Raw genomic sequence first — 27157 nt, forward strand, 5'->3', positions numbered from 1 at the left:
TTGTGCGTTATGTGTGTTAGTGCAGGCAACATGGCAGAGTTCAGGCCCAACACATGTAGTATATTATCCAAGACTAGAAGGATACTTGTGTAGCCATATCCACTTTGGTAAATGAGTGGGAGTCTTGAATAGGGCTGGGTATCATTTGAACATTTTCAATTATCTGTGCCAATAATACAGATACCTGGGATTCAATACAAATACCAAAAGGATACTTTTTTCCCGGATACCATGTTATGTGCATCGCATGTGCAATGTGAGCCAAACGAAGGCTTTGTTACATTTTGGATGATTTAAGATTGTGGTTGAACAGAAGAAATTATCTTGTAACAAACATGCTTATTGGCTCACTGACACTGATGAGATGAACTACTTAGGTATCGAAACACCGTAATTCGCAGCATTTTTCCGATACTCTGAAATTATTGAAGCAATTCGATCGATACCATAAAACTATGGGGTTTCGATACCCAGCCCTAGTCTTGGAACAACGTTGATGTCAAGTTCAGACTGAAACTAAGCAGTTTTTGTACCATCACAAGAATGTGATTGCTTTAATCAGGGTTCCTGCAGGTTTCAACAAGTTCAATTTAAGAATTAAGACCACTTTGAATAGAATTGAATACCTATTTCACAGCCATACTGGCAAAACAATTATGAAGGAAAGTTACTACGAAAGTAATTCCATACAAATCGTTGGGGAATTGATCAGCTATTAACGTACTGCTTACTTTGTAGACAGACATTTCCCCCAAACATATTTAAATGCAAGACATTTTCACAACATAGATGTAACGTCCTAATCCAATACATTTTAGACCTATCAAAATCATATTTAAGACCTTTATAAGGCCTAAAATTCAGATATTTTAAAGATACCACTGGAACCCTGTTTAATAGATAATAATTTGTAGATAACTCTTATTGCAGAGATTCTGAGGCAAATACAATATCCAAAAACAAGAATGCCTGTTATACCACATTGCACCTCTCAACCCGAGATGTCAGTCATGTGTCTTGTCTCCATTTAAATGGTTATACATAAACATGTGCAGCATGTGCCAAAACCTTTGCAACAAGTCATTTCATTAACTGAAACAATTTTACCCGAGTCTGTATGTGTCGTGTGTGTACAAGAGAAAAGTCTTTACAAAAGGAAAAATTATCCAGAGTTTTGAGAGAGGTGTTTATTATGGTCTACTCTGTACATGGTGATGTAAAAGTATGCAACCCGGAGGCAGCCAGATAGAAGTGTGTGTGGTTCAAAGACCTTGACCAGAATAGACCGATGTCATATGTGCCTATAAGCAGGGTTAGTTTGAGGCGGTCTCATTGGTTAAGAACCGTTTCCTTTTGACAACCGACTGTTTTACGACGTCTTAGACGAGCCTTCACTTTAAATCACTCGACAGAATAACCTGCCTTGGAGAGGTGAATAAGATGTATCCAGCATAGGCTTTGTATGAACAGGAGGAAAATCTAAAGGTTGCAACCACTATTCATTTACAATGGTCTATATTGTTCATTTTTCAAGTGCAAAGTAATAAAATACGTTTATTTTTTCCCTACAGTCTCAATTTTATTTCATTTAAGGTCTGGCTTGGAACAGGTGTCCCAACTTAAAATGAAGTTAAGAATACAATGCTAGAGCAGTAATTATGAAGTAAAACTGTAAGAAAATGTATACAATTATTTTATATTCACAGAAAAATTCTAGTGGAAGCAACATACATTTCAATTCCATCCATTAAATTGAGGCATTTGTCATTACAGGCAAACAAAATATTGGGAGCATAATGAATAAATGCACTGCAGAAGCACAATCAACCAACTAAACAGTATTTCCCATGTGACACAATATTTTTAAATGACTTTGGTCGCCCCTTCAGGGCTCTGATTAACATACATGAGCATCATTATCATGAGTGTTCAGAAGAGCCCCTATTTGTCCTCAACCCAGTCCTCTTTAGCCCAGGTGGGCAGAGGCGTTGAATATTCAAAATCTGGTCCTTTGTAGCGTAAAGCGTGGAGGTACATTATCAGTTCGTCTGCCGTGGGATCTGGTCGCACTAACTTACACTCATTGCAGAGGTGGTCTCTGGTTCCTGGAGGGGCCTGCAGACAAGAGGCCACTGCCTCAATTTGGTTCCCATTGGATTCCATTGCTACACAGGATTTTGATTCCCCAAGTGAGTCACTGCTACAGTTCATGTCCTGGGTCTTGTGGCCCTCTGTACTGCTGGTGGCCTGACTCGTTATAGGTTTCATCTCACTCACTATAGAGTCACTTGAGCTAGATTTGCCATCTTGTTGCACCCATTCCTCTGGCTTTTTTGAGGCACTACACCTTACATCAGTCTCCATCTGAGAGCTTTCCCTCTCATCAGGTTTAGAGGCACCATCTGATGATCCATCGATTTTCTTCTTGTCACTGTTGGTCTCTGCCCCAGCAGAGCTGCTCTCCTCAGTCTGTACGACCCCACGTCCATCATCAGGTACGTCCAGCAGGTACAGACTTTCCTTAGAGCGATGTTCCTCCACTAGAGCCTCCAGTAGCTCATCATTGCTCTTCCCCAGAAGGCCTCCCTTGCCTCTGTGAGGCCCCCAGGCTGAGGATCCATAGATGGGGTCATTGAGGATAGGAAAGCCCAGGTACTGAAGGTGGACACGGATCTGGTGTGTGCGGCCGGTGAGAGGCATGCAGCGCACTACACTGGTGTTGCCGTTAAAGCTGAGCCTCTGGAAGACCGTTCTGCAGTCCTTACCCTTGGGGTCGACCCGGCAGAGGCCCACCTTGAAGGAGACGACCAGGATGGGCTCCTCGCACACCAGCTCTCCTTCTGGAAAGTCTCCCTCCACTCTGCACACATATTCCTTTTCCATCTGTTAAAAAGGAAAGAAAAAACACATCAATGACATCCCTGTTTGAGGAGAAGATATTAAAACATAGTTATACTGTATGTGGGCTATATGGTCCTTTGTAGCTCAATGGGTAAATCGTGAAAAGGTTAGTGGTCTGGATCCCATCCAGGGAACCCATAAATGTACCATAGATATTTACAGGACTGAAAGGTTCTTTGGAAAAAACTGTGTCCTCTGCCGCCGGTGTGAATGTGAGTGAATGGGTCAAATGTGAGGAACGAATTGTAAAGCGCTAGATGAATGCACCGTTTACCATTCAATGCAATGTGTGATGCTAATGTAAGAGTGTAAAGAACTTTATAGCTGGATGGTATAATGGTCTGTAAACAACGGTGCTGAAGCTGCATATTCCCCCTGGAGTTCAAGAGATCCACACACGCGCCGCCATACTGAACTCACCTGTCTGTCTCTCACCAACTGGTCCAGTTTCTTTGACACCTCCAGCGTGCGGGCGAACAGCAACACCCCCGACGTGAGCCTGTCCAGCCGGTGGACGGTGTGGAGTTCGGTGATGCCCAGTTCCTTCCCCAGGATGAAGATCACTGTGTTGTGGCGGAAGCGGCCACAGGGGTGGACGGGCATGGAGGCCGGCTTGTCGACCACCAGCACCTCGCCGTCGTCCACTAGAACCTTCAGGGGCCTGCCGACCACAGGAGGCTCGTGGCGATGCACGGTGTTCTCCATATGGTCGTTACTCTGCGCGGCACAGCAAGATGAATACTTAACAGCATAAAAGGTACATTTGTATGTTTCATTCTTTTCTCTACAGCTCCAACCATGATATATGTAATACTGCTAACGATGATAGTAACACTGAATGTATACACAGGTGATGCGTATACCATTAATGTTAGTAAGTCAGTCTACAGTATTTTGCTTGTTGTGCGGTCCCCGACTGTGAGGTGCTGTTATTGTACCACGTGCATCTGATGAACTAGGCCTAGGGACTTTGTGAGTTCTTGATATACGTTTCATTTGCAATACTGTCACAACAAATCCCACTAGTAGTGCTTAGTTTCATGTAGGCCAATAAGTGTTTCTAATAATACAATTCTGGTTATGTCAATTTGACATGGGCCTACGTAACATCAACAGGTGTATTACCCTTAGTATGGTGGACAGATCTTCAACAGGCGCCTCGTTCAGTCTGATGCGTCCCTCTTTGGCAGCCTGCGTGTAATACTCAAGGGACTCGGCTCTGAACTCACTGCCGAACACCTCGAGAAGACTCTTCCCAATCCACCGACCCTTGCAATAGGTTTTGAAGTCAAAGTAATAGGGGTGCACTTTGCGGAGACCCCCCTCGAAGTAGTAGGACGTTTCATCGAAATGTACTTGGTTGAAACTGACGCCCGGGTTCCGCTTCTGAGGAGGGGGGACGTATCTCTCACCCGGCCGGAGTTGTTTACCTCCCCCTGCTCTTCGTCGTTTCCCTCGGGTAATCTTCCCGGTTCCTTCTCCCTCTTCGTTTTTGCGTTTACCAGTCTGTGATGATGGCTCGTTCGCCGTACTTCCCTCCGTTATGTCAACGGGCAATTCTGTCTGCTGCTCCATTGCAACAAGCGCTGGTTCTTCTGTCGGTCCGTTCAGTTTATTCCGCGGGTCAAAGCGACGACTCACTGCACGTCGGTGGACTCCATAGTGTCGCTGTATGACTTTGCAAATGACATTTATTTCATTATCGTTAGCGTTATTACAATTTGTCAACGGAGAACATACACAGCAGCGGCTGCGGGACACTGTGCACTTAGAATTAACAATTTGGCGTAAACACAAACTATTGGAAAGGTTTTGTGCGACGCGCTTCAAACTCACTGTTTGGCCAGAGAAATGTAAATGGTATGCCCTATAAATTGCAATGAAAGCACCCGCGTGCATCACGCTTTAGATCGTACGGGAGGTCCTTGAATTTCCTGGCGCCCAGCGATGACGTCACTGTGCGGTCCGAAAATTAGAAAATCTTTCAAAAAGCCTGCATCTAAATAAAAAAAGAAAAGGAAAATAGACTAAAATATGTATTACATTTTATTATTGAATATGATTATTGTACAGGTAATTCCAACTTCATTATTAAAAAAATACAGTACACGATTTCCTTCTTTTATACTATGTCAAAGATGGGGACACAGAATATAATGCAGTATGTAATGCTGTACACCACACAATAGAACTTAAGTTTGTTAATTTGCACAGTTTTTATTAAAATAATATTGCATTGGACAGTCAACATAACTTTAATCCACCATTGGTTTGTACTGAGACATCTCCTGCAATCATAAGTATCCCCATAAAAATATTACACACAAATCAAATAAACACTCATCTGGCTTGTACCTTCCAGAAAAACAACTTACAAGCAACAACACACAGCTTTATACATTTATAAATGCAGTGTTCTCAATGCAATAGCAAAGGAACGTATCAAAGAGTTCTTCCATGAATGAAAATATGTGGATTACTACATTAACTGCTGAGATTTTTCCAACCACAATACTATCTTTCCCTGTCTATTCTGGACTATGAATATGGCAATCAGGAGACCATCCAGTTTTAACCAGCTAGTCAGTCATTCACTTTCTCTCAGCATTATAGGAAGACAAGCTGATCAAGCAGACAGAACAAGCTTCTCCTTGTATGTTGCTAGGTGACACACTGGCAGGGTAGGTAGCCAGAAGACTGGAGTCCTTCGATCCATGAGGGAGTTCTATGAAACCCCGGAGCTGCAGCACCAGCGCCACCTCCTGCAGGGGCAACCACATTGCAGTCAGAGCTCGCCTCTGCGGAGAGAAACACACAGTATCAGGGAAAAGCTACAGCGTGTGATACATGCTCCTGCCTGTTTACCATAAATATGCCAATTATAATTAGATGAATAGACTGAAGATGATAAAGGTTCCTTCCAGACGTCCACAAATGATACAGTGGTGTTGTCTCTTCAGGCGACATGCAACGCTACATGTGGTGATTGATTAAAAAGCAAATACATGCAGAGACGACACCCAACCTCGATATCATAAATATGGAGGTCAATCATAACTGGACAAACAGACAGGGCCCCTACAAAAGACAATGTCATCAAATTGTTTCTGACCAAGGCATCGTGTGCTGAAAGTTTGGTTCCTGTTATTACATATAAGATGGGAGAAAGAAGAGTGCACAACTTGTTCCCTCTTCATGATTTTCATTTAGATAACAGAATGATAGCTGTCCATGTGTTATAATACCCAGGCCACTGACGCCTCTTGTCAGTCAGCGGGACGTAGACCACTCCCATCAGTGCTTTTCTGAGGAAGGTTCCGTCGCTTTGGCGGTCATACTGTTCTAGAACCTGGCTGCCACCATCTGGACCCACTGGCAGAACCAACCGCCCACCAGGCTTCAACTGTTCCAGGAGCTGCCATGGTGATATAGGGCAAAAAGAGGGGAAATTATTTGACGTACACTCGTTGATTCATATAGTTACACATCCGCTCATTAACACTGGACAGTTACACAGATAAAAGATAATGTATCAAAGGTGCTATAGATAACATTCAGCCACTAGATGTCATACTAGAGCACCAGCATGTCATTTATCTAATCAGGTGCATTCCATATGGGGAAATGGGAAGTAGGGAGGGAATACATGTAAACAACAACATTCATTTTGGATAATTCTTTCTAATTATACATTCATTAATCAATATATTTAGGGGAAAAGCTAAATTTTTATTACACACCTTTCTAAAAGCTCTGTGGAGGTATTATAAAATAAAGAAATTAAAACATTTTTCAAGTTTGTTTATTATATGTCACAACAAAATACAGAATACTTTATATGAAATGCTTATTTCTGAAAGAGCCCCTGAGAGTGTGCTACATACAGTAAAAAATAAAGCAAGTAAAAAAAGTAATTAAGAAGTAAGACAAAGTAAGTAAAGTCAATATACATATATACAATATATAACACAGTAAAATGAGCAACAGTGAGGTACAATGCAGAAATGAGATGTGGTATAAATATAAAGTGTGTTATAGTGTCAAAAGTGAGTAAAGTGAGTTTGTACATGTGGATGTGTGTGCAGTGTGTGTAGATGGCGCCATCTTGTGTAGATGATGGCTTGTTACATAGTGTCATTGTCATTGAGCATCCTTCCTGATGGGGGATAGAAGCTCCCCCTTTTTTTAAACTTTTTTTTTACTCTACATAAAAACTTTATAGTACCTTTAACAGAAGTTCTTTCATAAAAATCCTATTCCGAGTAGAAATTTAGATGAAAGAAATTCTCGTACTTTCACTTATTCTATTCTACTCCCAATAGTTTGACCATAATATTGTCCTTACCGCTTTAGGGAGTGTAGGTGCAGCTGCCCCAACGTGAATGGCATCGTAGGGGGCTCCATCTGGGTAGCCCAGCCTCCCGTCGCCCACTGTGGAGAGACGCATGCATAGAATATATAGTGCAGCTACTGTGACGTCATCAGCAACGTTGTATCATTGTAACAAACAGGGAGGCTTGTCCAATCAAATTCACTCGGTTTTCTACAAACACACAAGTCAGCACTCGAACACAAGTCTTTTTTTATGACACCTGGCTCGACACCCGACTCACCGACAAGTGTGACGAGTCCAGATGACAGTAGTTCTGGGTCATCGGCCTGCACGTTTCTCAGTGAGGTTTGGACCAGCTCGTCAATGTGTTCAATCCCCACCACTTTACCAGTGGGTCCTACCTGCGCACAAACAAAATAATGGCATTCGGTCAGTAACTTGGTCGGGGTAATAATATCATATAATAAAGAGCAAATATTAAGTCAATACTCTTGTTATAAAATGTGTACTTGCCATCCTTGCAAAGCAGGCAGTAAGATAGCCACTCCCTGATCCCACGTCCAGTGCTGACGCCCCTTCAGGCAACTTGTCACCCAACACCTCCAGTGCATGGGCATGCTTTAAAGACAAGCCACAACTCATGACCAAAAACATCAACTCAATGTACCATGTGCATAGTGAATTAAATACTCCATGTCCATCTATGACTTGTGCTGTAAGATGTCAAGATAAATCATATGTATTGTAGTAGTATGCCTTTGATATGTCACTCACCATGTGTGGAGCACTGATTGTTGCCCTGTACCCTGTACACAGATGATCATTACATAAACAAAAAACACATCCGTCACTTTTGGCAGAAATAATAACTGCTACATAAAGTAGTCATTCGAATAAATGCATTATTACACAATATAAATAGGTGCATGTGTGTACAGGAGTGTAACATACCTATAGACTGAGGAGAGTCTATGTAGGGGTAGTCTCTAGAATAGATGCCTCTGTCTGTAGCCAGCATAGCATCAAACACTCTGTCACTGCGAATCACTCCATGGTCTGAGAGGGTAAACAGAAAGCAAGTTGAACTGAGCTCATATCAATGTTTTCGATGTTGAATAGTAGTATATGAGGAGGAAGCACACAACCTAATACACTTATTGGAAAAATAATGGTAAACAAGAATGATATGTTATAAGTCCGGGAAACTGCTTCAACAGTCCCTGACATCAGGGTCCATTACCCCTGAGCCGGCTAATGAGCTCTGGATGGGTCTTGCCGCTGGACATCCACGCCATGGTCCGAGATAGCAGCACACCCATAGGGACTGCCACTATTGCCAGACGCAACACTGCATGCATCTCCTACAATGGAACTCCCTGCAGTGACAGAAAATGGTTATCAGCACTGGCAAAGGTGTACAAGAAGTATGTGGTATAGCAAAACGTACAACTCGAACTATTACTAATAGTACAACTACTACTACTATTACTTACTACTGCTAATAATTAGATGTTCCAGATGAGATGCTGTAGGGTGAAGCTTAGCTGCAGTGGATTGGTCAATGGAGACATGTGCACTAAGTCGGAGAGTTAAAACCATTATAATAATAAGACCACAATGTCCATGCAAGTGAAACTAGGCCTAGTAATAACCAAGTAATTTACCTATCAAACCTGACCAACCATATTTGTTCAGGGTAAATCCAGCTATTTTGGATCTGCAGTCAAGATTGATATGCATGCCACGTTATGATGAATTGAAAATGGGGGACCCTGATGTAAACAAGACGAAAGTCTTTCTCTGGTCTGCAACCCCTTAACAATTGTGTGTATTGAGCCGTACTGTATTGTACCCATTCTGCAATTTGTTAATAACATTTTCAATCAATCAATCAATCAAACCTGCCAGTGCTAAGTCAACTGTAACATTAACATATAGTAAAATATTACATTGCATGCAAGAGCGAATTACCAGATCATGCCTACTCTCAAGAGGCTATTATCACAAACAAACAACACGAAAGAACAGAGGTCAACCAAACATAATTTCAGTAATATTTACCTCTACCTTGGCATACTAGCACCACCATCGATGTCCCTGTAGGGACAGACTTCCTGGTGCCTTCAGTAGATAACAACAACTGGCCAATAAGATGTGGATTTTCCAACAGAGAACTGCAGTTCCCCAATCACATCTCAGAAATGGTTGACAGACATTTACCATCGCCAATCATATCACTCAAAATAAGGAAGTATACTGTCGCCACGACTGGCCAGACGCCAGTTAAATCCATTTCATTGAGATCATGGGTAGCTAGCCTGCTGCAAGACAAATTTCCAGCGATACATTTAACAATAATTGAATTGCTACTTCACCTTTTCAGAAAGTAAGATCTTGGACATATTTCTGTTTCCAATGAATTCGTTTATCTTGTTATTAAAGTGTGTTAGCCTCTGTTTGCTAGCTAACAACACCATCTCGGTTGTTAGCCTAACGTTAACGTTACTTTTCGACAGCTTTTGATTGTTTCCCATATGTGTCATATTCCTTTGTTTGTTATTTCCTTTCCTGTGTGCTGACCAAGTCCAAGACTATACTCAAGCCGTCTTTAACACATAACAGTTTATAGTTATAGATTGTTAAACCATATCACGTTAATGTTGCATACAAAAAAATAGGCTAATATTAATTTTACCTTCTTGTTAGGCCAGCGACCACCAGGCAGTATCATGATTGACAACTTCGAGAATCAAGCGGTCCGGTCAAGTGGTGAGCTCTGGTCAGAGATCTGTCCCAGTGTGCCTGAAGAACAGCCACTTCGGGACAACAACCCTCTATTCACCGACTCTTTCCAGCCAGCTTCACAAATCGGGATGCAGCTCAATGGACAATCAAATGGGACGTCTGCTATTTCCCCCAGCACCAGATGGGAACCCATGGAGGATTCTGATATCTACATAGCTAGTTTAGGTAGCAGTCTCATTCCTGCCCCTTTCCTTTGCTCCCCCTGCCAACCTCCCTTCCATCATCCCCTGTCCCTCAAGTGTCATCTAACCTTTATTTCACCCATCCACCTGGTATCCTTTCTCTCTGATCAAACTGAACAGGTGATAATGGAGACAACCATAGACTTCCTAAACCCTAGCTTTATTATACACATCCTGTTGACATGATGGCCCTTGTGCTGATTGTGGCACAGGGGGTTGTATATAATTTACTCTTTATTCTAAGAGAACAGGGAATGCAAATGTTTTGGATGATAAACTTCATTGTCAATCCAATACCTGTTCCTTACGTCACTGACACACGTATCCATCTATAGATCCGTCTACGGTTTGTAAACTATGACATTTTGGGATGTGCAGTTTGATTTCAGAAATCACCAGGGGCAGTGTCTGGATGAAATCACGCAACGTGCAACAACATGAGAGAGCGGTTTGGTTTCCAGAAGGACGTTAATGGAAAAAGCTGAATGTGTTTTCTCTGTATTATTTGTCCCAGAGAACCGTCTGAAGAAACTGAAGGGCCAGTCCAGTGATGTGACGTCCAGAGATATGCTGCGCTCCTTGTCTCAAGTCAAGAAAGAATGCTGGGACAGATTCCTGCATGACGCCCAGACCTCAGAGCTCTTCCAGGGCACTGACATGGATGACGGGTGGGTGGACTGATGTGTTTCTGTGTTCTGTTCTGTGGCAGTGAAGGAGTGGCTCAGTGGTCTGTGTCTAGGGATATACCCATACTGGTATTGGGTATTGAGGATATACCAGGCTAAAGTACGGTATCAGGGGAATTTCCCAATTGATACAAAGAACCATGTGGACTGTTAACACATAGAAAGATGCTAGAGAGGAGAAAATAGATTATATTTCAAATCATCTTTGTCAATGACCTCAGTGACCCTAGAAGAATAGTTAAATCTAGTCTATCCTAGTAAAAAGGAGTATGGAAGGCGGTCAGGTGGCGTAGCGGAGATTGCGCTCATCACCAACGCAGGAGATGCTGGGTTCGAGCCCAGCTCTCGGCGTTGCCACCAGCTTGGCTGGCCGTTCACACTAATACAATTGGCAGTATTAGGGGGTTGGGAAGCTGGCGGGTGGGAATCTGGCGTTTTTACAGGTCAGGTCTCGGCGCTTGCTAAGCGGGGCAGGACTTGGTGGAGATAGCGTGCCCTCCCACGCGTTACACTTCACCAATGAGAGTCCTCGCTGCCAAGTGAAAAGACGTCACTGGCTGTCGGCGCACGTCTCGGAGGAAGCGTGCGATCGACTCGGGACGCCCTTGTACCGACTCGTAGGAGAACATGCATACAGCAGCCAGGTAGGGGAGGGGGGGGAATTGGCACAACGACTAATTGGGACGGGGAGAAAATCAGAGAAATCAGAAACAAACAAAAAAAGGAGTATGGAATACTGGAATAGAAAATGTAGTATCTATCTGTTAGGGCTGACCTTCGAAGCTTTTTTTTGGCAATCGAATTATAATATTTTGTTGTGGGACTTGTACAGCACTTTGGTAAACTTTGTTGTTTTTAAATGTGCTCTATAAATAAAGTGGATTGGATTAATGAATTAAGTAGCCCCTTTCGTGACTGTGACGCAGCCAACAAGGTTTCACTTGGCTGCGCTGCCTGGGTGCAGTGGGGCTGCTCTCACAGCCAATGACATTACATAATTATGTAACCTTCGTCTATCAAGCAAACAATTATATTATATTTAATTTATAATTTATAATTATATCAGACAATGCACCTACAAAAGCAGATGATTACAATTAAATTAGCCAACTTGGTAACACATTAGTCATAGCAGCATAGGCATAGCCTTATTAACACTTTGGTCGCCAGGCTTATATTCAGAATAAACCATCCCACGCCAGCTCTATTTGTCTATGGAGAAGTTCCCCTTCTTTGCAGGGCTATAACTTTTTAAATTGTATTGCTAAATTGACATTACTATGGCCCATTCAACATCAAGTATCTATTGTTCAGGGTGTAGCAACGTTATACTTTTTCATTCACATATTCATACTAAAATACGGTCTAAAGTATAAGTATGTTTTTATCGTTTTCTGCAGCTTTCTCCAGAACGTGATTTATAGCCCTAAATGCATTATATTGATGATTGTATACAGTTTGATAGCAATCGGCGCAAGATAAAAAATTTCGAATGGACGTGCTTCTAGAAGTTACTACTTATCATCTGATGTTGACCGGATGGGGGGGGGGGGGTCGTTTATAATTCCGTGGCCAACGTTAGATGATTCATCTAGTGTGGGTGATATGATCATTAGAGCAGTTTGTATCGAACGTGTTAAAAAATAACGCTGAAACTTACCGTAGCTTCTTCGTAGCGTTGGGCGATGAGCGTGGAGCAGCAATATTCCTATTATGGGATGTAGAAATATGCGATCCATCTCCAGGTTGTATAATAGTTCATACGTCCAAATCATGTTGTTTATCGAGTTATTGGTAACGGATTGCTATGCATTGTGTCTAGCTCGAGTCCTGGGACTATTAGCGAGTGATCGGACCGAATTGGAATGAGCACCAGCTTCCGTTTCCTGTTTCCGGTTTGAGCGATCCGCCGATCGGCCACCAGATGGCGCTCTTGAACTGTTGGAGAGTTGAGAGGGGATCAACAGTAGATCTCAAGTCTCCGGGGGAGAAATATGATTGCGATCACAGATTTTTGAAATATTGATATCAAAGACGCTCATGCCATCGAACGAAGCTTCGAAGTATTTAAGACAGCCCTACTATCTGTGTATATCTGGTTATATTTGCTTGAGAATCAATGCTGTGTGCCACCGGCTGAACAACAATTTCGTGTTTCCAATTCTCCCCTCCCCTGTCTTGAACGTTGCTCGACTATGCCCCCCACTGGTCGGTTGTAGGGAGGATAGAAGCTTTGCATCACGTGTCCCCTCCGGTACACGAGGAGGCAGCCTGTCGCATCTTTTCACCTGCCAGCGCAGACTCTCGGTGGCGAGGTGTAATGCATGGGAGGCTCACACTACCCCTGCTACTTCCTGTCTCTGCTGTGCAGGCGTCCCCCAACCGACCTGTAGGAGTCGCTGTCCACAACGTCCAAATCCCCACCCATCGACTTCCACCCGCTGGCTCTGCCAATTGAGCCAGTATGACGGCCGGCCCAAGCCGTAGGCAATGCTGACACCCGGATTCGAGACCGGAGTCTCTTGCATTGGTGACGAGCGCAATCTCCGCTGCGCCACCCAGCCGCCTCATGCTGTGCTGTTTCTGTTGATCTCTTTATACAAACAATTGAATACTGAAGGGCGACAGACTTATTTACAAAAATGTGATGTAATGCAATTTGAGGTATAGCTTATTGAGGATAGATCTTGATTTATATTCTGTGCTCCAACTTCATCCTGCTGGATTGAGGATGAGTGTACACAGTGTTTGATGAAGAGCAGTGCACTCGAAATGCCACTTCTTTCCCAGCAGTGTGAATAAATGGAGTGCCACGAAAACAGTGGGGGAACAGGCAGGGCACTCAAGGAGCTTCCTATTTCTATGTTTTTCTCTTCATAAAAAAGAAAGAAATAGTAATAAATAAAATAAATGCATCAGGGGCTTCCAGTGTGCTATGTGTGTAGGGCTCTGGGCTCATGATTAGAAGGGTGAGAGTTTGTGCCCCGGCCAGTGGTGTTGTCGTCCTGCAGGGAGCACTCTGTCCTCTGGACTTGGCGGTAACATTGTTACCCTGTACATTTGCGAGTGCCATCTTTCAGAGGAGGGTTGAACCGAGGGACATCTATTGTAAGAGTAAAGGGAGTTCAGTTCAGGTCAAGGCCACGTAATCATCCCTCCCCTCAACTGGCTCATGTCAATCAATGTCTCCTTTCAGCCTTTCAGCCATGTTGTATGTGTGGCAATCATTAAGCCCAAGGTTGGGTGCATTGGTGGTGGAGAAGGCAATTTTTCCACTCTAATTTGTAAATCACTTTGACTGTCTAGAAAAGCAATATATCAATGCAATGAGTCATGGCTCATTCATTCATTCATTCATTCAGGCATCCTGTCATTGATTCATTCAGTGTGCAGACTCTGGACTGTGGGGAAAGTGTGTGTGTGTGCTCCTTGAAGCTCCTTGAATGTCCTTGAATGAAAGTCTAGAGAAGAGGAAGATTAGCTGGAAGGACCTGTATGGAGGAACATTTTATAATATTCCTAATAGGGGCTACTTATGATGTACTGCCATCACCACAGAACCTAAAACAGTGGGTAGGTGGGGACCTGTCTTGTCTACTGTGTTCAGAGACAGCAACTTCGAGGCATATTATGTCAGGCTGTAAGACTAGTCTTTCTCAAGCTTGGTATACATGGCAACAATAACCAGGTTTTGAAAAGGTTAGTGGCAGGAATTGAAGGTAGAAGAGTACAGGTGAATTCAGGATGTAAAAGGGTGGAGAGTACAGCCATTCAATTTGTCCATGAGGGAGAGAAATGTAGAGGTCAAGGTCAAGGTCAACTTTATTTATATAGCACATTTAAAACCAACCGAAGTTGTAACAAAGTGCTTATAACAATATAACACATAGAAAATTACTAAAAATACAATACAAAACTGAGAAACGCAAAAAAGACTATATATACAAAATACAATACACACATGTATTGTAAGCTGTATTATATTAAAACAATATAAAAGACTAAGAAATACAAAACATTTCAAATACAGTATGTACACAAAGTCAGAAGCTGCAATACATTAAAAACAATCACGACACGACCAGAGATATATGGCTTACTAAGCCTCAAAACGCCAAGGAGAATAAGTGAGTCTTTAGCTGAGCCTTAAAATTGTCTAGGGTCTGAGCAGATCTAATTTGCAGTGGAAGACTGTTCTATAATTTAGGGGCAGCCACTGCAAATGCTCGGTCACCTTTTGTTTTTTGCCTAGACCTTGGGACATCTAAAAGTAATTTATTTGATGACCTCAGTGCTCTAACTGGGGTGGAAACATGGAGAAGTTCAGCTAGGTACTGAGGGGCCAGACCATTTAAGGCTTTAAAAACAAACAACGAATTTTTAAAATCAATCCTGAAACGAACAGGGAGCCAGTGCAGGTAGGTTTTTAGGCAGTCATGAGTCAGGCCACCTAAATGGAGCTAATGATTGTAAGATGCAGGTAGATTTGGTAGGAAAACATGTTGTTCCACGAGAGATAGTTAGCACTAACTTCAACTTGAGGCCTGGCCCTGGCCTAGTATTATCGTCTGCTAGTCAGCGGTTATTTTATTTTATAGAATTGACCATGCCTTGGGAAGATTCAGTGGAGGAGGCGTATAAAAGGAAAAAGCTTAGACATGCAAATCAAGGCGGTCGGGTGGCGTAGCGGAGATTGCGCTCGTCACCAATGCAAGAGGCTGCGGTCTCGACTCCCGGAGTCGGCATTGCCCTGCGGCTTGGGCCGGTCGTCATACTAACTCGTTTGGCTGAGTTAGGGGGAGGGAAGTCGTGGGTGGCAATCTGGCGTTGTGGACAGCGACGCCTACAGGTCAGGTCTGGGCGCCTGCTCAGCGAAAGGCAAGAAATGGTGAAGGCAGCGTGACCTCCCACGCATTATGCTTCACCAATGAGAGTCCTCACTGCCAGGTGAAAAAAGAGCCACTGGCTGTCTCCACATGTGTCGGAGGAAGCATGTGGTGGACTTCAGGGTTCCCCTGTACCGACCAGTAGGAGGAACATGCGCACAACAACCAGGTAGGGGAGGGGGGGAATTGGCATAACGACTAAATTGGGATGGGGAGAAAAATAGAAAATCAGGCGGAGAAAAAGAGGATAAAAAAAAAAAACATGCAAATCAAATAAAATCTATTTATTTGTAAAGCCGGAAATCACAAGGTAATGTCCCCATGGGCTGGACAAGTCTTCTTTAAACAAGTCAAGAAGAAGTGGAGACAAATGTATTTTATTTGAAGTAAAACCTGCAATGTAGTTGGGTTGCCGTCTCATTACTTCTGTCTTATTTTGTCTCTAAACCTTCTGTTCCTACCTTCCTTGCTTCTGTCTTATTTTGTCTCTAAACCTTCTGTTCCTACCTTCCTTGCTTCTGTCTTATGTTGTCTCTAAACCTTCTGTTCCTACCTTCCTTGCTTCTGTCTTATGTTGTCTCTAAACCTATTGTTCCTACCTTCCTTGCTTCTGTCTTATGTTGTCTCTAAACCTTCTGTTCCTACCTTCCTTGCTTCTCTCTTAAACCTCCCCAGAGCCCTGGAACATTTCAAGCGGTGGTTGATTCCTGAGAAGGTGGCCATCAGTGCAGAGGAGCTGGAGTATCTCCTACGGCCGTCCCAGAACAACGAAGCTGCCGCTCTGGACCAGACGGAGGATGGAAAGGACGCACTGGAACAGGCACACGGCACTGAGGATGAGGACTCTTCCACACCAGAGAAATAACACCTTGTTCCTTATTACTAAGTAATAACTCGTGGGGGGGGGGGGGGGGGGGGGGGGGGGTTGTTATAGAGTTTTGTTGTGTAATACCAATTGTTTGACCAAGTGAATCGGTCTGCCAAAACCTAATTGGCTGAGCAACATTCAGAATGCCAGAAGCTCATGATGATAATACAACCCGTAACCTTAGTGATTCCTCATCACCCAGCTGGGTTTACATTCTGTTGATACATTGTACCAAATCATGGACATTTGAATCAATTACAATGCTTTTTGGTTACTGCTACATTTTACCATCCTACACCAGCTAAAAAAACAACAACAAAGCAGAATAAGCGTGTGCCATTAATATTGGTAAAACTGTTGTATAATAGCAATAATACATGTGAGGTCATGCTATACAGTGATTTTGGCATTGCTCTGTGGTGACGCATAGCAGAGCCTGACATTTGGTTGGGAATCCTGCGGGTGACTGGAGTCAATTTCACTATCAATTCCGTGATCAGGACGGGACGGGTCCATGGGAGTGGACACGATTGGGAAAAATGTATTTCATTGAATTTGTCCATAAATATATCCTATGAATATGCAATATGTTCTTAATTCTGACATTTTGGCCATTCTCTGTGGTTACCAATTCCAAATTGTTGCATTGTGTAATAAGTAGCCTACCCCGATAAAAAGAAAAAACGAGAACGGGACAGAAGTAATTTTTGTAACTCTGGCTGGGATTGGGACAAGATTGGAGGATTTTTTTTTTTTTTAATCACAGGACAGGAGTAATCTTGCAGGAGCGGGAATGAAACTCGAATTAATCTGACACTGCTCAAAGGCCTCCTGCCTGCGACCACAACACTGCAGTGACAGAACCTCACGGTATCGCACTCCCTCTCGTATTTATTGCTGAAATGACTTATCATAACCGTCAACAACCTTCCTTTAAATCCCTTTAGTGTTGAGTCCTGTTCCAGTCTATCCCCCATCAAGTCAGGTGTTTCCCATACAGTGCGTAGTTTTATTTGTGGCGGACCGGACCACCACAGAACATGTATCCCAAGCTGACATAACAATAATGTTAATGGTGCTTTTTCTGTTGTGGACTGTGTATCAAACCCACCCCAGCGTCCAACATCCACAAATGTATTATCTTTTTTTCTTATATTTTTCTCCACACACATGCACAAATAACTTGATGGGGGGGGGGGGAATCACAGCCCACCAGTTGTCTGCTTCTCATCCGCCTGTAGTCTGTTTCCATAGACGTGTATAGAATGGAAGCCTGGTGTTTCTCACTCGTACACCTGGACTTAATGTGCTCTGTACGATACATACAACTCTATCTGTAACATTGCAAATGGTTCCCCTCCATGAATACGGCCCCATGTTACATTTTTATTAATGGACCACATACAGCGTTATGTTGTACAGTACATACTTTATTTACCTATATCTTATCAAATGGAGAGACATTATATTTAGCTTGTTCCTGTCCATATCTTATGTGTTTTGTCTAGTGTATTTTGTGTGTTGGTATTGTCATATCAAGAGTAGAGATATTCTAAAATACTACTGCAAATGGTGTGAAATACAATGTGTTATATCCTTGCTGCTGCCATGTGGATTTTACATATAAAGTATAAAAAAAAAAACATTTTACAGGCATTGTATCTTTTATGTTGAGCTTAGTAATACCATCAACGAGCATGCTCAGTTACTCTGCTCTGTGTGTGTGTGTATAAAACTTGTGGAGATGAGAAAGTGAAAATGTCTGGAGAGAAAGGCAAAGAAGAATCTTGTCCACAAAGGATCCAAACTGTTCCTTAGCGACAGAATTCCAGTAAAATGTCCACTAGCGGTTGTGACAAAATTATTAATATTCATTCCCAACCTTCCAATCTCCTATGTGAGATCATGCACTTGAAAGGGGGTTAACTGCAGCAGCTGCAATTAAGCATTACATCACTCACAGGTGTGTTATAGGGGTGGTTGTTAGGCCCGATGCGCAGCGGATGGTTGTTAGACCCCCCTAGGCATGATCTAATTCCTATAATACACGACTACAAGTGGTGTAATGTCTTTTATACAATGGCCGAATTCACCCAACCTTATTGCTATAGAATAAACACAGTAATTGAAGCATAATGGAGATTTATTCACAAAACCATCTACAGATAAAGTAGATCCAATAGTAGACACCAGAGGGAGCTCCATAAACCATGTTAAACCCAGATTTGGCTCAAACAAGGGACTAAACGAGAAGCGTTTTGATAGAGAAAAGCGAGACAGACGTCAAATGTATATACTCTCTTTTTTTAGACTCTAGACTTGTATCACAAACGGTACTGTATTTGTAAATCTGGTATGTCATAAATGTCTAGATGTAGCAGTACTGTATCTGTATGTCATATATGTTATGATTTATTGAAAATGGGGGACCCTGATGTAAACAAGACGAAAGTTTTTCTCTGGTCTGCATCCCCTTAACAATTGTGTGTATTGAGCTGTACTGTATTGTACCCATTCTGCAATCTGTTAATAAAATGTTCAATCAATCAATCAAATAACAACCGGTAACTTCACTGCTTCTTAAACTAGATGTAGCAGTACTGTCTATCTGTATGTCATATATTTATGATGAATTGAAAATGGGGGACCCTGATGTAAACAAGACGAAAGTCTTTCTCTGGTCTGCATCCCCTTAATTAACAATTGTGTGTATTGAGCCGTACTGTATTGTACCCATTCTGCAATCTGTTAATACAATTTTCAATCAATCAAATCTGACTGGAGGATTCGTTCAAAAGCTATTCATACTTCCATTTTTCTATCTGGCGGATTGATTCAGACAGAAAAAAAAAGTAATTCGGTTGTGGGAGGGATCTGGGGTCATGTGGAGTGTTATACTAAATAACCGGCAACTTCACTGTTTCAGCCAATCAGAATCAAGAAATGTGCATGCCATTGTATAATTATGTTTCAGTGTCAACTAGGCTTTAACATTAAATCGTTTTAAATGTTTTATTTCCTGTATTGTCACATGCCCTGACACGTAATAAAACATGTAGTAATAAAAACGAATCATGACCTTAAAATCGAAAGTCAAATCGAATCACTGATTTGGATAATCATTGGGCTACTTGTGTATGTGTATTTCCTTTCCTGAGCAAGATCCTGGAAAGAGCAGTGGCCGCCCAACTGCACCAACACCTGTCCAACCATGAGCTCTATGAACCCTTTCAATCTGGCTTCAGGAAACACCACAGCACCGAGACTGCCCTCACCAAGGTCACCAACGACCTCCTCATTGCCTCCGACTCCGGTCACATCAGCCTCCTCATCCTCCTGGATCTATCTGCGGCCTTTGACACTGTCTCCCATTCCATTCTCCTCAACCGCCTCTCTGACCACCTGGGTGTTACTGGGACCGCTCTCACCTGGTTCGAGTCCTACCTCACTGACCGAAAACAGTTCATCTCCATCTGCAACTCCACCTCCACCCCTGCCCCAGTCAACCAAGGTGTGCCGCAGGGCTCCGTTCTTGGTCGACTCCTCTTCACTATCTACATGCTCCCCCTTGGTCACATCATCTGGAAACATGGTCTCAATTTCCACTCCTACGCTGATGACACTCAGCTCTACATCAGCACCTCACCCTCCACTCCTCTCCCCCCACAGCACCTCGTCAACTGTCTCCTTGACATCAAGGCCTGAATGTCATCCAATTTCCTGAAGCTAAATAGCAAGAAAACTGAGCTCATGGTTGTGGCCAAGCAGTCACTGCTCCGGAAGGTTGGAAACCTCCTCCTTGAAGTGGACGGCTGCCTAATCCACCCTTCCCTAGAAGTTCGCAACCTGGGCGTCATACTGGACTCCACCCTCTCCTTTCATTACCACATCAAAACAATAACCAAATCAGCCTTTTTCCATCTCAGGAACATTTCTCGACTCCAGCCATCTCTCCCCGACTCCGTAGCAGAGACTCTCATCCACACTTTCGTCACCTCCCATCTGGACTATGCAAACTCTGTCCTCATAGGGCTACCCAGTAATGCCCTGAACAGGCTACAATATGTCAAATTCTGCTGCCAGGGTTCTCACCCGCACCAAGTCCTGGCACCACATCACCCTCATCCACCTCCACTGGCTTCCAGTCAAGTCCCGCATCAATTTCAAGATCCTCCTCATCACCTACAAAGCCCTTCACTCCCTTGCCCCCCGGTACCTAGCGGACCTCCTCCATCCCTACATTCCGCCCCGGAGGCTGCGGTCCTCTGACTCCGGTCTCCTCTCCATCCCCACCACCAACATGCAGACTGTTGGTCCCAGAGCCTTCTCTGTGGCCGCACCCACCCTCTGGAACTCACTCCCTCCAAACATCCGTAGTGCTACATCCCTGCACTTTTTCAAATCCCAACTCAAAACCCACCTTTTCACCAAATTTGTAAATGACTGCCTGATTTCCCCTTTTTCTTTCGTTTTCTTTAGATTAATATTTTGTTGTTACGTTGTTCCTTGTCCCCCTCCCTTAGCTGTTAAGCGCCTTGGGTCTCATGAAAGGCGCTATATAAATGTAATTTATTATTATTATTATTATTATTATTATTATTATTATTATTATTATTATTATTATTATTATTATTATTATTATTATTATTATGTGTGAGAGTTGTGGTATATCAATGATTTATTCCAGCGGTCATTAGGTGGTAGCAGAGAGACAAAATGACATTCATAAGAAGGTTTGGTGTAGCCTACTTTGGAAGTCTAAACAAAGCTGTGCAATCTCTCAACGAGCTGCAATAACTAGGCCTAATTGTTCTTAATGTATTGATGCGTGATAAATTCAATGTATCACATACAAATCTTTTGTGAAGTTTTGAGTTTATATTTTAAACCAAACAGCATGGTATACACAATGTGGGCATACTCTATTTATTTATCTTTATGTTTTATATTTAAATATAAAAAATTAGGTGATATAATAGGCTATCGACAGTATCGAGTCGACTGATTTCCCAACTCCTACAAATATGAAGAAGGTCTCAGAATCGTATACTTGCCGTGGAAAATGAAGGCTGTGACGAGACCAAAATAAATACTAAACTTGCGTCTATGGAATGTGTCAGTAAGGACAACATGATCCATGATGATGGACCCAGAGCTGTTTATTAGCTGGCTCTGCATGGACCCTTTTCAACATAATTATGTATGATGTCACATTGTCACATGTTGCTCCTTGAATGAAAGCGCTGACTACAGGACGCGAGTACATCTGCTTCAGTAAAGCACTTTAGCTACTACTTCTGACAGCTCTTTGGTACAGGTCGGTGAAGTGGGCTTCAGTCAATTGGAATAGCTTTATATCCGTGATTTATTGTGGGACGAGGACACAAACGCAGCGGACATCCCTGCAAAGGTTTGGGATTAAAACAAAAGAAAAGCCATAGGACAACGATAAGAGGTAGGCTACTCTTTTGAAATTGTATTTGTATTTGTATTTGACAATGAATTTTGAATGTGCATTTATTTGTTAAACTTTAACATCTTTCTATAAAGGAAACATGGGCGTGACGCCTATTGAGATAGCAAATTTGAAATAATCTAAGATTATGTCGAACCAGGTGGTGATATGTATTTTTTCCAAAGAACTCTGGACAATGAAACAGTTTATTCAGCACAAGATAACGTTATTTTCACTCATCTGTGTTCTTGGAATACATAAAATACATAATTTATTGTGGAAAATAAAAACTATAACACCATTACTTTTACATAATTCGGTGAAAATAACATGTTTTGATGGCTTGAATTTATTACATTTCCTCGGCAGGTCAGTGTTATTCAGCAACATGTTAGGTTCCTAATTGATTTATAAACTGTAAGGAGAGTAATTTCCAGTCACATTTTCTTCTCTTGAAAATTTAGCTGTTTCACAAAACAAGGACTCACTCTACAAATCATGATGGTGATTTTGAGATGTAAAATGCTTTCCTTATTTCCTCCTTTTCATTTCCAAAATAAGAAAATAAATAGTTCCACCCCCCCCCCCCTCACTGGAGAGGGATAGGATCAAAATAAGGGGGGGTGTAAGAGAAGGAAGAAGGGATGAAAACCAGGGAACAGTGAAAAGCAAGAGAGAAAGAGAGAGAACATGATAGTGGAGGGTTGAGAGAGGGTGGTGTGATGCAAAGAATGGAGGGATGAAAAACAGCGGTACGGTTGAACGTTCTGAGATGGAAAGGTGAGAGAGGGAGAGAGAAAGTGATTACAAAGGAGAGGCATGAGGGACCAAGATAACCGAGAGGCAGATAAATTAACAGTCAGATGTGGAGAGGAGAGGAGAGCTAAGTGCTGAAGCTTATGAGGAAAAAGACACAGGACATGGTCCAGCATTTTAATTAAGCCGAGTAGATGATGGAGAAACAAAAAAACGTTTTGATCTGAAGATGGTAGTTAATTTGTCTCTCCTCCTCTGTTCTCTCGTGTCAAATGCTAATCTAATCTTGATAAGACATTTTGGTCTTAATGTGTAATTAGATGGACTTGGTATTCAGGAGTATGAGAAGAGGCAAAGTGGTGAAAATCAAATCAAAGACAGGTTTCTTGTTTGTAGACACAATGTGTTCAAGCCAATCAGCAATACATACTTAATCACTTGATTGAGTTGCCCCTAGCTCTATTGACGAACTTTGTATGTATACAAATTTGCTCTATAATGACCTGCTGTGGATTCTGTGGGTTAAGTCAAAACTCGTCCTATAACTAATTATTGCAAGTTCGCATTGTGTTTTCAAATGGATCAACAGAAAGCTCAAAGAGTCTTGACAAAAGCTGGTGGGGTGAAAACACAAGCTGCTGCTGAAATACAGTATAAAATGACCCTTTTCTCTCCAGTCTCCTTTCAAATCCTCCAGTTGATGAATGCTCGGTGCTGCCACCACTGGTCTGGAAGTTAGCCTAGCTTAGCACAAATTAATAGAAACGGATACGAACCAGCTAGCCATTGGCCAAAAACACCTCTCCCTGAGTTTGAAGCAATGCTAGCTGATGAGAGCAACAGGCTCGGGAAACCTTCCCTGACACACACTTATTATCTGGTCAAATATACTGTTGGTAATTTGTTTTATGTCGTATTTTCACTATTCTTCTTTCTATTTTGTCTCCTGTGTAATCTGCCATTACAGTATGGACTGGGGGATTTCTCTGAACTATTCCTGGGAGAACTCTTCTCTTCAAGCCTCCTCCTTGTCTTCACTCCCCTCCTTCTCCTTCTCTGACTCACCCTCCTTCTCCTCTTCCTCCTCCTCCTCCTCCTCCTCCTCCTCCTCCTCCTCCTCCTCCTCCTCCTCCTCCCCTTCCTTCTATAACTCCTCTGACCCTCCCTTGTCATCGTCGTTATTCCCGCCCCCCCCTTTCTCAGGGCTAGACCTCCTGTTAGACCTGAAGTCCTTCTTCATCCCGCTCTACTCAGCTGTGGTTCTTGTAGCCTGTGGTGGTAACATCCTCCTTCTCTTCCTCATCGGCTTAAACAAGAAGAGGCGCAACACCACAAATTTCCTCATTGGTAACCTGGCCGTCGTTGACTTGGTCATGTGTATCTTCTGCGTCCCGTTAACGGCCTCCTATGCCTTTGACAGCCGCGGGTGGATATTCGGATGCTTCATGTGTCATTTTGTCACTGTCATGCAGTCTGCGACTGTGTTCGCGGCGGTACTGTCCCTCATGGCCATCGCGGTGGACCGATACGTGGTCGTGGCCTACCCCTTGCGGAAGAGAGCGGGTTGCCAGTTCTGCTGGGGTCTGGTGGTCCTGATCTGGCTGTCCTCCCTGGCACTGTCCACTCCCACGGCACTGCACACATATTACCTGGACCTGAGGGCTGCAGGCCTACAGATGGCCATTTGTGAAGAGTTCTGGCATGGACAGGAGCAAGGACGCCTCATCTATTCCTGTTTTGTCCTCTTCTTTTCATACTTTGTCCCACTGGCTGCTGTCTCCATCTCCTACTGCGCTATATCCTGCCGGCTGAGACACAGGACCGCGTCAGGCCTGACCGCAGCCTCAACCTTGGAATCCGAACAAACCAACTGGAGCAAAAGGAGGGGGAAGACCTTCTGCCTACTGCTGGTGTCTGTTGTCTGCTTTGCTTTCTCCTGGCTCCCCTTACAGGTACACATAGATGGTTGGATGGATGGGTGAATGAGTTGGTGGATAGATGGAAGGATGGAGGGCTGGATGGATAGATGGATAGATAGATAGATAGATAGATAGATAGATAGATAGATAGATAGATAGATAGATAGATAGATAGATAGATAGATAGATAGATAGATAGATAGATAGATAGATAGATAGATAGATAGATAGATAGATGGATGGATGGATGGATGGATGGATGGATGGATGGATGGATGGATGGATGGATGGATGGATGGATGGATGGATGGATGGATGGATGGATGGATGGATGGATGGATGGATAGATAGATAGATAGATAGATAGATAGATAGATAGATAGATAGATAGATAGATAGATAGATAGATAGATAGATAGATAGATAGATAGATAGATAGATAGATAGATAGATAGATAGATAGATAGATAGATAGATAGATAGATAGATAGATAGATAGATAGATAGATAGATAGATAGATTTATTGATTGATTGATTGATGAATTGATGGATCATCATGAAAAGAGCTCTTTCTTACATAGTTGAGTCAAAGTGTTTTCACAGACGTAATATCCTGTTGCTATGCATCTCTGCAGGTGGTGAACCTGATTCGTGACCTGGACACAGACTTCTCCATCCTGGGGAAGAATTACATCAATGTCATCCAGGTGTCCTGTCACCTCTTTGCCATGAGCTCCACCTGCTGCAACCCCTTCATCTACGCCTCGCTGCACGACAAGTTCCTTTCCTACCTGTGTCGTAATTTCCTGTCCCAGTGGAGAGGAAAAGGCGGAGGAAGTGGGAAGGGGTCAAGTATTCAGGCGACATCCCACAGAATGCCACACCTTCACGGCTCCACCGCTGACATGCCAGGAGCCAGTAGACGTAACAAGAGTAACCCTTAGGCTTGCCACTGTAGGTGAGGGCACATAGTTGTACTCTGGTGACATCATCGTTAGAATGTTCAGTTCTCGAAATGCCTATCTCATTATTTGAGAGCCTTGGAGTGTGGCTACTAAATATCCCATTTATCACTACACCTTCACTGATGTAGAATTACTGTATTTCAAAATACAAGTACTATATGTAGCACAATGTTACTGTATGTATTTTGATAGATGGAACAGCAGGGGCTTTAGGAACAAACTCTAATCTAGAAGTAGCATTGCAAGCCAGAAAAAAAGTGTGCATAATGTTTACAACACATGTGAACAAACGCAAAAAAAAATTCCTGGCTTGCGAAGCTACTATTAGATTCGAGCTAGGTCTAAAGCCCCTGATGTTCCATCTATGAATGAGATATTGGATGAAAACCATGTCAAATATCTCCCCCCTCAAAGGTAATTATTTTCAGACTGACAGCCATGTATCTTTTAAACAACAACACCAATGTTTCTGGTGGTCAGATTCCTATATCACTGTATGTTATATATCGTATAGCTTACGCTCTGCACTCTAGTGGAACCCTATCCCTTATCAATCTAATACTGAATAATTTTCTTCACATGTACACACCCATCCGCCTGGCCACACCCACATCCGCTCCTCTACATAAGCGGGGACGTGGCCATACTAACAGCTCCTTCCCTATTTTCACCACCGACAAGTGTCTGTATACACCACTTGAGTTTAGTGCCGAAATAGTTGTTGGAAAGGAGTGTGGACATTGTATCTTATTTTTCTCTCTCTCGCAAATGTATGAGAAAAGCTAAGACATAATGTTTGCACCTTCGGAGGGTTGGACCTTCGAAGGGTTGGACGCTCGCAACGTCACCCTTCACCAGCGCTTCACCATTGCCGCGTCCTCCGTGCGTCGTGGGGCGTCTCTGGCTCCGCGGTCGTGGCAGTCAGATACGCCCGGGCAGCGCCCGGTGGTGAGTTTGCCTCTCCGAGGGGCCGTTGAGCCTCCATCTCCCGTGAGATGGCCTGGTTTCGGCCCTGGTTCCCCCGCCAGTGGTCAGTCGGCCGATAGGCCGACAGCTCCTCTGGTGGCAGGGGATTTGTGATGCAGACTCTCGCCTCAGCTCGCTCTCGTCGTAAGGTGGCGAGCAGCAGGGGCGAACGGCCAGGCTTTGATGTTGTGCTGGAGCCGGACGAGAGTTCTCTTGCCTCGTCTCCATTTCCGATGGAGACTGAGGATTATATGGAGGGGGCGAGAGCTCTCTTGTTCGAAGCCCCAGTAGAGACGTATCACTCTCCCCCTCGGGGAGTGGCAGGGAGTGTTGCGTCTCCTTGGGGTCTTTTGTACTCCAGGGTTGGGTTAGAACCTCCAACCCTGAGACAAGATGCCTATCTGCTGCGTCGGATGCCGCTGCAGCCAGCCGCC

The 27157-nt window shown here is 43.2% G+C and overlaps 4 protein-coding genes across 10 annotated transcripts in view; 2 read left to right on the forward strand and 2 right to left on the reverse strand.

Moving 5' to 3' along the window:
• Window positions 1–1201: 1201 nt before the first annotated feature.
• On the reverse strand, window positions 1202–4805 carry rpusd2 (RNA pseudouridine synthase domain containing 2). The gene is made up of 3 exons (XM_084309373.1): window positions 4027–4805; window positions 3322–3618; window positions 1202–2883 (listed from the first exon to the last, which is right to left on the reverse strand). The coding sequence occupies exons 1-3, from the start codon at window positions 4798–4800 to the stop codon at window positions 1942–1944; spliced, it is 2013 nt and encodes a 670-aa protein (XP_084165499.1). The 5' UTR covers window positions 4801–4805; the 3' UTR covers window positions 1202–1941.
• Window positions 4806–4934: 129 nt separating this feature from the next.
• On the reverse strand, window positions 4935–9351 carry pcmtl (l-isoaspartyl protein carboxyl methyltransferase, like). Of its 5 annotated transcripts, none has more exons than XM_084309378.1 (10): window positions 9296–9351; window positions 8728–8810; window positions 8475–8610; window positions 8186–8290; window positions 8009–8040; window positions 7748–7852; window positions 7515–7635; window positions 7247–7332; window positions 6147–6316; window positions 4935–5663 (listed from the first exon to the last, which is right to left on the reverse strand). In XM_084309378.1, the coding sequence occupies exons 3-10, from the start codon at window positions 8590–8592 to the stop codon at window positions 5627–5629; spliced, it is 774 nt and encodes a 257-aa protein (XP_084165504.1). In that variant the 5' UTR covers window positions 8593–8610; window positions 8728–8810; window positions 9296–9351; the 3' UTR covers window positions 4935–5626. The 5 variants fall into 5 exon arrangements, with proteins under 5 accessions (XP_084165504.1, XP_084165508.1, XP_084165507.1 ...); XM_084309382.1 differs by having other exon boundaries at window positions 4935–5699; XM_084309381.1 differs by having other exon boundaries at window positions 7515–7631; window positions 7744–7852.
• A 170-nt stretch (window positions 9352–9521) lies between these two features.
• On the forward strand, window positions 9522–16685 carry ccdc32 (coiled-coil domain containing 32). Of its 3 annotated transcripts, none has more exons than XM_084309383.1 (4): window positions 9522–9620; window positions 9941–10204; window positions 10736–10889; window positions 16469–16685. In XM_084309383.1, the coding sequence occupies exons 2-4, from the start codon at window positions 9964–9966 to the stop codon at window positions 16656–16658; spliced, it is 585 nt and encodes a 194-aa protein (XP_084165509.1). In that variant the 5' UTR covers window positions 9522–9620; window positions 9941–9963; the 3' UTR covers window positions 16659–16685. The 3 variants fall into 3 exon arrangements, with proteins under 3 accessions (XP_084165509.1, XP_084165511.1, XP_084165510.1); XM_084309385.1 differs by having other exon boundaries at window positions 9941–10003; XM_084309384.1 differs by having other exon boundaries at window positions 9540–9620; window positions 9946–10204.
• Window positions 16686–24017: 7332 nt separating this feature from the next.
• Window positions 24018–27157, forward strand: part of prlh2r (prolactin releasing hormone 2 receptor) — a gene marked incomplete at both ends in the record, with an annotated part of 46557 nt that continues 43417 nt past the window's right edge. The window contains 2 exons of the mRNA XM_084311178.1: window positions 24018–24824; window positions 25428–25716. Coding sequence (XP_084167304.1) covers window positions 24018–24824; window positions 25428–25716 — 1096 coding nt within the window. The remainder of the gene's footprint in view (window positions 24825–25427; window positions 25717–27157) is intronic.

The sequence above is a fragment of the Notolepis coatsorum genome (assembly GCF_963971535.1).
Source record: "Notolepis coatsorum genome assembly, chromosome: 3".
In the NCBI taxonomy this organism is placed as follows: domain Eukaryota; kingdom Metazoa; phylum Chordata; class Actinopteri; order Aulopiformes; family Paralepididae; genus Notolepis; species Notolepis coatsorum.